The 12,075-nt window shown below is 41.3% G+C and overlaps 1 protein-coding gene across 1 annotated transcript in view; it reads left to right on the forward strand.

Annotated features, from left to right (window-relative positions):
* The window catches only part of tjap1 (tight junction associated protein 1 (peripheral)), a 39,965-nt gene that overhangs the window by 25,766 nt on the left and 2,124 nt on the right, over positions 1–12,075 (forward strand). The window contains exons 5-10 of the mRNA XM_079363377.1: positions 513–541; positions 1,962–2,123; positions 4,959–5,025; positions 8,684–8,791; positions 11,014–11,097; positions 11,315–12,007. Of these exons, the coding sequence (XP_079219503.1) occupies positions 513–541; positions 1,962–2,123; positions 4,959–5,025; positions 8,684–8,791; positions 11,014–11,097; positions 11,315–12,007 (1,143 nt within the window). The remainder of the gene's footprint in view (positions 1–512; positions 542–1,961; positions 2,124–4,958; positions 5,026–8,683; positions 8,792–11,013; positions 11,098–11,314; positions 12,008–12,075) is intronic.

The raw sequence follows: 12,075 nt of genomic DNA on the forward strand, positions 1-12,075 counted from the left end.
AAGATAGATAGATAGATAGATAGATAGATAGATACTTTATTGATCCCGAAGGAAATTCAAGGCATCCAGTAGCAGTATACAGACAGGCAGGACACAAGACATTAGTTACAAAATTATCAATTACAATTATCACAGTAAAAAAAAAAAAACTTTAATTAAAACAAATATTTACGTGTTTAAACAAACAATATATTTTGATCTTTAAGTAAAATCAGATCATTTGTGTGAAAGTTGGATATTTGTCATGTTAAACTCGTGTTTCTTGTTATCTTCTGGAAGCTTCCTGCATGTAGAGCTTTAAAGTTTTCACAACTTTAAGTTTGTGCAGTTTGTCTCCGGATGTCATGTTTGATATGAAAGCGGACGATATTCTGTGTGCTGAATTTGTTCTTCTTACAGTACACATGGAAGCGTAGCTCTGACGACACGCAGCTCATGTTCAAACTCGCTATATATTTTTGTTGTCTCTTTTGTAAAATCTGTTTCATAAAACCGTCTTTCTTCTGTTTCAGGAGCCGATATCAGAATCCGACAGGATCAGGTAAGAATAGATTTGTCTTCACTTCTCTTGTTCTTCCTGTCAGTTCTTTTCAGCAACTTCTTAAAGTAGATTTTCGTCAACAAATAACAAATGTAACACTCTAGATTATTTATCAATTCCACCTATAAAAAAAACCCCTGCTGATACTGACAGTGCAGTATTAATTTTAAACTCAGCACTGGTTCATGTCAGTAACAGAATCCCTTCCCACTCGTTTCAGAGTTTGAGCCATCTTCTGACTTCTGTGATGCTTCTCTACTTTGAGTATTTTCAAATGGTGCTGAAGTAACATTTCACATCCTGCTTTGTTTGGAACAATTCAGAAGTCTGTAATGTGACACATGCAACCGTGTGTAAAATGCATCTCAAACAACAAACGGTTAAAGCAGCGTGCTAAAGTACGAATTTCACTGCACGTACTTCAAGCTGTAAATATCTGTAAGTGGATTAATGAATTTTAAAAATCTGAGTCAGTAACCTCGGTTACCATACGAATTATATCCCATTTATCCGAGGTGCATTTGAAGTAAAAGCAGCTCAAAGTAGAAGTGCAGCTATGAAGTGATAAAAAAAAAGCAAATACTTGTGTTGTCCACAACTCAAATACTGAATTATCCTGAGTTTAAGACCACTTTGATTATCAGACAACCCCCTCTAATAGACATATTTTAAGAAAGTGTGTTTTATCAAAGAAACATTTGTATTGAATTCTTCACATATCATTATATTTTCTCTCTCTTTTAAAGGTCACATTCAGGTATTTTCTACAGAATGGCAGTAAACCTGTTGCGCCGTCTTTTTGGTTTTCATATCCACATGCACACACATAACTTCGTCTATTAATACACACAGCGCCGCGTCCCACCCTGCTCTCTTTCCTGTTTATTCAAACACAACTCCCATCTGAAAAAAAAAGTCCCACTCATGATTCTGTCGCTTCATATTTCATATATTTAAGGACTTAACAGTCTGTATTTCTCTCATTTATCGTCACATGACGAATATATGTCTGCAGGTTAAAGAGATAGTCCACGAGTTGTTTATTCATCTTATACAGATTTAATAGATTTATTTTTAACCATTTTCTTCAAACTGGCATCCTGACTCGACTCAGCTATCGGTTTACTTGACGTACTTTTAAGCCATTTTGTGTGTCACTCCGGCTCTGCTGCTTTAACGACAGTTGGCCTCACTCATTAGCAGCACACTCGCTTACAGATGAGCTGTTCTGTCTATTGTCATGAATGTTTATTAAAAGTCTAGACCCCGAATATGAGAGGAGCCCCCTTTTTTATGACCTTTCAAGAAAAAAACCACAAATCCACTTGAAGCATCTCCTGGAGTGTGAATCTTTATAATGTGTACAGAGTTATTGTCTTCTTTTGCTTTTAACCCTTGAACTTTACCCCACATCTCCCAGAATCCTGCAGCAGCAAAATGAAGACTTGCAGCGCCGCCTCTCTCTCACCAACCACAAAATGGAGGCCATGGAGGCAGAGTTTGACGGCAACCGTCACTACATGGACGCCGAGCTCAGCCGGACCAGAGACGACCTAGACAAGATGAGGGACAAGTTCCGCAGGTGAGGGTTCTGGCGAAGCTCGACAAACGAATGATGACACGACTGGAGTCTGATGGTGAACTGGATCACACTCAGGTTGCTTCTGGTTCTACCTGTGATTTATTTTTTAGCTTTTCTAGAACTGATTCTAAAATGTAACAAGTGGCAAAGAGAGCCTGCTGTCTGATAAGTGAGCTGAAGGGCTGGTGTCCAGAAACTGCTCTGTCATTGGCTGGCAAAGAAAGGAGATATATTTCAGGTGGTTTAAAAAGTCTTTCAAACCACCTCGGGAAGGGAGTTTATCCTTAAAAGTTAATATGTGCAGTATATTTTATTCAGCTATCAATCATTCAGTCACGTGCTATGAAGGTATTTCTTCCTCTCTGCTGCTTGTCTCCCTACAATCGATAGTCATGTGCAGGCAAGCAAGATTTTTTTTTTTTCAGAAATGTTTTGCTTTCACACATGCACAAAACGTCCTCAAATCTTTAGGCTGGGCTCCATGTGTGAAGGACAACAGCCGAAGTTTTCACTCCAGCTCTGGCTTGATTTTTATCCTGCCAGCCACCTCCTTAAATTATCAGCACTGAACCGAGGTGTGAACACAGCAGGAAACGTTCAGGCAAACTTTGTCATCAAAGCGTAAGACCCCCGTCCTGCCAGGGCGAGCCTCCTGCTGCGGAGGTGCATGTGTGAAAATGCCTGAAGAGCAGCAAGTTCGACTTATGTTAATGTTTACCGAATATTTTCAGAGCACAAAACATTACTTGGACATGGACCAGATCTGTGGCTTATTCCACTAGATTGAATTTCCAATTCCTCCCCGGAATATATATGAAATTTTTTACACAAGCTTTTTTTTTTAACAATTTAAAATAGCACGATTATTCATCCTCTTAAGTCTTCACACCTTTAAGGCGGGGTTGGTCATTTTCTCACCTTTTTAAGATTTTGGTTGAAGTTGTCTTTAGGCCTGAAAGGTCAGGAGCTCTGAAAAAGAAACAAGAAAATCTGTCACCTGCAGCAGATGTAAACTCGTCAAAAGCGTCGACCAATGTCTGCACTTGGTACACTTTTTATAAACCAATCAAGCCTCCCCGCTTGTCCTCTACACCATGCATACACAAGCCCACACTCAAAGCATGAGCTTAAATCCTCTTCCCGACCAATGGCATTAGTGCATGTAAGTGAGGGGGCGTGGCTTTTGAGGGGAGCACAGAGGGGAGGGGTTGGGTGAAGACAGAACCGTGGGGATGCTACTTTCAAAATCATGCTAGTTTTCATACCAACCCTGCCTTTAAGGGAGAGTATGTGAATGTATGAACAAGAATACTTTAATGAGACATCCTGACCTTTAACAAAGTCATGTTAAAGTTAATATTAATGAATTTCATTATTGTTCTAAATCTGAATTCTATTCAGAGGATAATCTTGCTCTAATCTTTGGGACGACAGTTCCCATGATGATTTGGGGGAAGCTGACATTAACTATCTTTAAATTGGATTGTACTATTATGCAGAGGACAGATAAACCTTTTCATAACACCCTCCAGCTGCTTCTGTTCATGCTGCAGACTCTCATCTGAGCAGAGCTGAAAGTACTTTTTCAAGTTTGACTAATAAAATGGTTTTTTTTTTCATCTGCATCCCTGTACTGTTGCGCTCACCTGCAGTCAGCATCTTTTCTCACTGCCTTGTTTTAAAGCTATTTAAATCTGTTAAGTTACTTCCTGTGGATCCATAAATCCCTCTTATTTTGCTCTGTGCTGATAATCAGCTCGTAATATACAGAAGGAGTCAGTGAGTTCGTGCCTAATGAAGCTTGAGGTTTAACATTAGAGAGAGAAAGAAGAGAGGAGATGAGGGGAGGAGAGAAGGGGTGGAGGAGAAGATCAGTTGAAGGACTTCGTTTTTAACCATCTGGAACTTTGAACGGTTCTGAACCTGAAATGTTTCCTAATGAGGTCCTTAACGAAGAGGAAACTTTATTTTGCGTTGACTTGACCTGAACAAAACGAGCACTCGGCCATGACTTCTTGAAGTTTGACTCAGCTGTGTGTTGTCTTTAGCCCTTTTTAGACTGAATTTCCGTCACAGCTCCACATACACAAACAGTCAGACATGCACACCCTCGTCTCGCCCTGTTTCTACCTCCAAAGACTGAAAAAGGAGGAAGTGTTTCCCCCTCTCTTCTGAGTACTGATGTAAACCTTGACACCTTTAAATCAATTTTCAACTGCCTCGCAGTTAATCCTTCCACCCCCAACATACATATTAAAGTATGCAAAATGATTTGCGTGCGAGAAATGCCAGGATGTTTACTAGATTGGCCAGCTCATAGATTTGTTAAGTGTTAAACAGAAGCACATTGGTCTTACTAAACTACCCATAATGCATCAGGGCTCCCAGACTGTCCATGGTGGAACTCCTCAGCGAGCTGAAAAACGGTGTACGTGGTGTTAATAACATGCATGTCCATTATACACCAGTGGTGTGATATCAGTGCTCGGCAGTGGTACATTTTCCTGAATACGACCTTCATGGCTCGTGGTCATGTTCATACTTTGGCATACATTGTAGATTTACGAGGGAGATGGTACAAAATTGACTGAATAAAAAATGTGCCGATTTGAGTTCACAAATGCAACTAATCACCTACAATTTCTAGAACCTTTCAGGATTTTTGTTTGTGTGTGAATACAATATCAGCTATGAAAAATAGCTTCCCAGTAAATTGACATGTCCTGTAAGAAATAATAAAAAAAAAAAGAAATGTGAAAGATGTGATTAAGCTTCTGTTTGCCCTCAGGGCGTGCAAGCATGCTCAATTATATGTTCCCCTGTCTCTCTCTGCAGACTCCAGAACAGCTACACAGCATCTCAGAGAGCCAATCAGGACCTGGAGGAGAAGCTTCACGCATTGGTAACTATGATTTATGTATTTTTTATTTTTAACTTTTAAAAATGAACACCAACACCTTCTTATTACTTGTCAAATATTACCCAAATTCAGTGTGTCAGCCTGAACCATCATTACAGTAAAACAAACGATCCCAATGTGACTTTGATTAAATGTTATTTGTTTTCTTCTGTGACGTATTTTAATTACCCTTCTTACTCACCAGTGATTTGCACCAAACAAAACGTAGCTGTCATAAATATAAAAAAACACCCAATACCCAATCCTCAAATTCATTTTTAGCAAAATAAAACCCAAAATGTGATTTGTTTATGCTGACATTATTCCACCCTCCCCCCTTATGATATTGTAACTGGTTAAAGGAAGAATGTGCGACATTGTAAACTCAAGTAAATCCTACATTCCTCTCTGAGTCTGTTTACAGTGAGGTGAGAAGTGTGAGTCAGTCCAGCGGTGTTATTGCTGGGACATATTCACATCATGTTGACTTGGCCTTGTGTACGACGCTGTTTCAGTCACGAGCTAAACAAAAGAAGAATAACCTACTCACTGCTTATTTTGGGAGTCACGTAAGCGTGTTTCGGTCTCGGTCATTCCATGTTCATGTATGTGAAATATGAAGCTATAAGTTAAACCAAAGTGTGCTAATATCAAAGTGAGGCAATTTCAGGCCGAAAAAAAGACATTTTTGTCCACCGCTTGCGCTTATTGGTGCTTAATTATGGTTCATTCTAATTAATAACTCCTTCGTACCAACGCGAGTGTGGAACAGCTGGTGGTGTGTCGCTGGAGGAGAGCGGAGACTTCAGTTCTTGGAGCCAAACAGTTTGTTTTGGTTTCATGCTGGTGCTCAAGGGTAAAGTAAAAAATCAGTAGTTAGGTCTAATAACAATATGTATCTCAGTTAGTGTTTGGTTAAACAATTTTAAAAGAATTACCAGAAAATAATAATCATGGAAGAAGAACAACATCTCAGTGTCGCTCATGGGAGTTAGTGGGGGTGTGATACAGATCGATATATCTGATGGTAAATATTTTCTCTACAGCGCGTGTGTGTCCTTGTGATTGTGTGTTTGTGTGTGTGCCATTGATCTTACTGTCAATAAATGATCAATGGCTGAATAAAAACACACACTGAGGCATTTATTGATTGACTGTGGAAAACTGGAGTTGACGGACAGCAGGAAGATTCCCATTGGTGATATATCATCAGAAGTCACTGTAAGTCACTCAATATAAAACAACGGAGAGTTACACTCTGAGCAGCACTTGGTTTTACTTCATTCAGAAAACACAACAACAACAACAACAAGAAGGATAGTGCTCAGTGAAGATACCTCTACTGCCTTTTCTACAAAATACCACCATTTTTCATGCTAAGTTCCTGGACTGTGTTTAACAGGATCTCACTGCTTTTGAACAGGATAACTCTTCTGCTCTGCTCGGGGGGGGGGGGGGGGGATTAGACAAAACTTTTTTGCAAAGTAAAGCGTCACTTTTCCTTGAAATGTGTTTGTCTGATGTTGTTCTTCATCTCTGTCTTTTCTCCCTTTCTTTTTTTCTCCTCTTTTCTCACGCTGCTCTGTGATGGATTTACTCATCTTCATCACCACCATCATCATCATCTTCATCATCCTCACCAGGCTGCAGTCAGTCAGACATGGGTTCATGCAGTTGGGTTTCATTCATTTTCTTTCTCCTTATCTCCATCTTCCCACATCTTTTCCATCCTCCCTGACTTTTCTTCTTCTTTGGTGTCTTTTACGGTTGAAGGTGTTTCAGCACTCGGCCCCGACTACAGAAACGTCTGTTTAATCTGTTACATGGCTGATTTTATGAACGAGCTGGAGGAGAAACATGAACAGGACTGTAGTCTGTTTCTGTTTGAATTCATCAAACTTAGTTTAAATATGAATATATCAAGAGTAATGTGACATTTTTTCATTTTTTGGATGATAATCAGAATAGTTTTTTATTGCCAAGTAAATTTACATGTGCAAGGAATTGGTCTTTTTGTATTGGTGCAAAAAACAGTAACATGGGAAATAAGGCTAAAAAAAACAAGTACTTAAAAAAATGTATATATAAATGTAAGAAGCTATTACTGCAATCTCTGTGAAAGAGGGCTGTGCTGCTGATTGCTTTATTGTAAAAAGAATCCTTGAACGAAGTGAAATCATAACCGATCACGCTACAAAATATGTAGCCTCGGTGTGATAGCTCTGTCTGTCTCATAGCTTCCTGAGCTTTTTTTTCTTTTCATGCAGGTCGATAAAAAAAAATCGAGATTAACAAGGCAATGGTTGCGTCCGAAATCATAGAGCCATTCACTGTTGCAAACTCACTCTGAAGAGAGTTGTTTCATCGCGGACTACACGGCTCGTTTACAGTGTAGCTTCCTCTTTCTTTGAGTGAAATGCATCAAGCCCGTTATAAAGTACTGAATAATTCTATTGAACATTCGGACAGCACTTAAATTTGGCATACACATCATATTATTATAACTACACAGGGAGCACTGAGTGTTTCGGACGCAGCCAATGTGAAACTGATCGCTCTGACAGGTCAGGACTTTCACTCGGAAACCAAATAACTGCTGCTCTGATTTTAAGAAGGAATGAGTCACTGTCAGCAGCAGGGCTAATTTTAGCTAACTTCAGATGAATAGTAAGATCACTTTGAATAACATTCATGTACTCTTGTGTTCAGCAGTTGTTTAAATTATTGAGCTGAAAGGTTTTGCAAGCTTTTTTCACTTGAAGATGTTTTTTTAGGCTTCCAGCTTGAGGTGTAGGTTTGGTTACAGAAATGACGTGTTGGGGTGCAAATATCATCTAACAGATAAAGAACTATCATTAAACATGTTGTCATGGCTATGGACAGTAAGTCGTCAAATACATGATTAATTCTCTTCTGGTAGCCTCAAACAATAAATGATTTTTTAGGATATAAGATAAACTCTAAAACTCTACAAAAGATGTGGTATTTGCACAATTCCAGCTTCTGCATCTGCAGGAAAGCATCAAGGTCAGCAGTCATTTTTCCTGATCTGTTTTAACGACGGGGTTACATCTGGATTTTCGAGCAAAAATGTGACCTTAAGCGAGCTTTTTAAAAAACAAAAACAAATGAAGCTGCTTGCTTGTTTCCACCGCTATGTGAGGAATCCAAAACAAAACATTTCACCGTTCAGCTTCGATGCTTCGATCAAGATCTTACTGGATCTTAATGATCTCTAACGCAGCAGCAGCAGCAGCAGCAGCAGCAGCCACATCACCACATCCCATGATGCATCTGTAGGTGCTGCTAATTAATGCAGCATTCAAATGATCTGGGAAATACAGTGTAAACGCAGACTTAAAGATACTATAACAGCTTTGCTAGCAGATGATCAAGGTTACTTAGAAACAAGTTTAAAAGGGAAGCATACGTGAATGTATTTTTGTGATTTATTTTCTGATGCTGAACAAAGAAAACAGATCACAACTTTTAAAAAAATATATTTTACAGCATCTATATGAAATCAAACATGGTTAAACAAGTATGAGTATTTATTCCCATATGATCTGAATGTAGGCCCGCCTCCTGCCACCTCCGGCTCCTGATTGGTCCAGTAGCTGGGATTCACTGTTAATATAATGTGTCCCTGCTTCTCCAACAGCTACGGAAGGTGGAAAGGGACAAAAAGACGATGGACCAGGAGATTGTGGAACTAACCAACAAATTGCTGGATGCCAAGAACACAATTGACCGCCTGGAGGAACTCAATGTGAGTAAAGACTCAGCGTTTCACCGGGATCCCTCTTGTTACAGTTAATATGCTAACACACTTTGATTATCTGAAACTTTACTTCTACGTATGATGAGATGTGTAATTATTTTTCCAACCTCAGCTTTAAAGTGAACACTCAAGTTTACGGTTCTGCTGTTTTTCTTTCATTTTTCAGCTCTTAAGGCAAAGAGGAAACCATCGAGCTGTTTCATAAACTTTGGTTTTAATTAGATTTAAGAGATGCAAAGGCTTTGGGCCTTATCTTCTTCCTCGTACAGAGCAATGCACCGTCTTTGTTTAAGTGTCACATGTACTGATCTGGGATCTACAGTTTGCTCCCACCGGAGTGTTGTCAGGCACATTGAAGCATTTACATCTACATCTATTTACATCTAATTTCCATATCTGTGAAAACTGCTTATTTAAATATCACATAGACGAGAGCAAAACTTCTGTTCCCATTGTCTCCTGACAACCTGCTGTGCTCATTGCTACCTCTTCCAATGCCTCAGGGTCATTTCCTACTCAAACCCAGAATGGGTCAAAATCTACAGCCCAAGGCTGACTTCAGGAGGAGGAAACACCGAGCCAGTAACCAAAACATGTTCCTATAGCAGTTCCCATCAGGGTCCCCTCCCGCTGTAACAGACACAAACATGTCATTTATCATCAGTAACAGCATAGTAATAAAGAACATTTGTTAATGCGTTCACAGCTCTTTGTGTGTGTGTGTGTGTGTGTGTGTGTGTGTGTGTGTGTGTGTGTGTGTGTGTGTGTGTGTGTGTGTGTGTGTGTGTGTGTGTGTGTGTGTGTGTGTGTGTGTGTGTGTGTGTGTGTGTGTGTGTGTGTGTGTGTGTGTGTGTGTGTGTGTGTGTGTGTGTGTGTGTGTGTGTGTGTGTGTGTGTGTGTGTGTGTGTGTGTGTGTGTGGCACAGTTATTGGTGCTTTAAGATGAGATAGATTGTGTCTATCAAGTTCAAAACAAGTGATTTAGAATAGACTTTAAAACGCAAAGGAGCAATATGTAACATATCTACTAAAGCATAAAATGACCTCACTATGTCATCACACATTACGCAAGCATGCTATGTTAAAGTGCTGGCTTCTCTGTCAACACTGCAGCAGCCAATTTAACCTCTGCTGAAGATTCAAATGGTCTTAATTTGTTTTGACCGGAGAAGGGAGAGTGTTTGAATGCACCTCCACATAAACATCAAATGAACAGGCAAGCAAGCCGTTCAGATTCAGCTGATTCTGCTGGACCTAAATAGCCTTGCCTTGTAACGAGCTCCTTGAGCAGAAATGTGGTCAAACTTGGATTCACATTGGCGATGCTTTTGAAAAATGGAGAGCGGTGAGAACGCGTTTCAAAACGTGTCTGTTGTTGTTCTTTACGCTGCTGCTCTACCCAGATTATCTCGACTTGTGCTGACTCTTCAGTTTTCTTGTCGTCTTATTGCGGTCGTACGCGTGAAGATTTATTACTGTTTGAGTGTGAAGTATCTGTACCATGCAGTAAGTGGCTTGAAATGCTTAGTAACAACAAACGTCAACATAATAAATTGTATGTGAGGTTCAACAAAGTGTTTTGCTTACCTTTCTGTCACTGACAGTCTGATCTTTTGAATGGATTTAGCTTTATTTACACACAAATCAAACCGACAGAATGATCAAAAACTGTCATGTTTAACGGGCCGTAGCAGTGTGCCAATGCACTGCAGGTTTACGCAGCAGGCTTACACTGGAGATCGTATCCAGGCTGTGTGGTTACCGTGGTAACGTCTCTCCATCCTGCAGCAGAGGACAAGCGCCTTCCATCTCCGGATAAACATTGTGAAAACGTTACATAGAAACCCGTCCTGTTTGCTGCCCATCAGCCTCTTAAATAGTGTCTCTTAAAGAGATCCGATCACTTTCTGACTGACTGGGTTCACTGTGATCCTCCTGCAACCTGCTGTCAGAGGGATCAAGCGACACAGTGCACTGAGCGTGCGCAGACTGGGTGAGCTGCACTCCGGAGCCCTCTGACTGATTCATGATCAAACTTAAAAAAAGGGAGTCTCTGATTGGCTTACAGCCTCTCTAACAAGAGCCAGTATGTCATCTTACAAACAAGTGTGTAAGTCACAGATCATTCATGTCTGTCAGAAAGCAGAAGATTGTGCAGCACGTTTGTTTTGGTGTAACTGTGTGTGTTAATGGGTGTCTCTCTGTCCTCAGGAGCGTTACAGGCAGGACTGTAACTTGGCTGTCCAGCTGCTCAAATGCAACAAGTCGCATTTCAGGAACCACAAGTTTGCTGATGTAAGTCCCTCTGCAGTCACAGCTGGCACATTTAAAATGTTGATGTGAGCTTTTAACAGTGAATGGATCAGCTTCTCAGTTGTGTCATAAGAACGGGTCAGATTGAATCTGTGAGAACTATAGCACACGTAGTCATGCACTGTGTTTGTGTGTTACTATCTCACATCTGTGTGTGTGTGTGTGTGTGTGTGTGTGTGTGTGTGTGTGTGTGTTGCAGCTGCCCTACGAGCTTCAGGACATGCTAAATAAACACATGAAGAGCAGCCTACCTGAGCGGGGCCTTGTCCCCGGCTCTCAGGACCCAGACACCCTGAGTTTAACTCCTGCAGATGTTGTGCCGACTTCAGTCATCGCTCGTGTCCTAGAAAAACCTGAGCCGCTGGTCCTGAACTCTGCCCAGTCTAGCAGCTGCAGCCGGCCCGTTGCAGAGGATGTCTTTGTGCACGTGGACATGACGGGCCCGGCGGGGGCTGAGGGCCACAGCAGGGAGAACGGCAGCAGCAGCAGTCAAGGGGGGCAGCAGAACGGCTCTTGTCGAAGTCAGAGCAGTATTGATGGGCAGGTGGCTGGCGAGGACGCAGGCGGGGCTGCATCTTTTGAAAAGCTGAACCCGTACCCCGCCCCGCCGCCCCCACACCCGCTGTACCCCGGCCGTAAGGTCATTGAGTTCTCCTCAGACGACAAAGTCAAGATTCCCAAAAACTCCCCACTTCCCAACTGCACCTACGCCACCCGCCAGGCTATATCCCTAAGCCTCGTCCAGAACGATGATGAGCGGCTGGCCACTGGTAGCCCCGCCCCCTCCTCATCCTCTGGCGGGGGGGTCCACCAGCGCACGCCACCTTCACAACGGGACGTCACCAGTGAGCCGCTGTCCAGCCAGTCTAGCCCATTCAGCAGCCCACCACAGGTAAGTCACCTCTTACTTAGGTCACATTTATATAGTAGAATTTATTATAATGTATATATATTAAATCT

Source organism: Symphodus melops, assembly GCF_947650265.1.
Source record: "Symphodus melops genome assembly, chromosome: 15".
NCBI classification, from domain to species: Eukaryota; Metazoa; Chordata; class Actinopteri; order Labriformes; family Labridae; genus Symphodus; species Symphodus melops.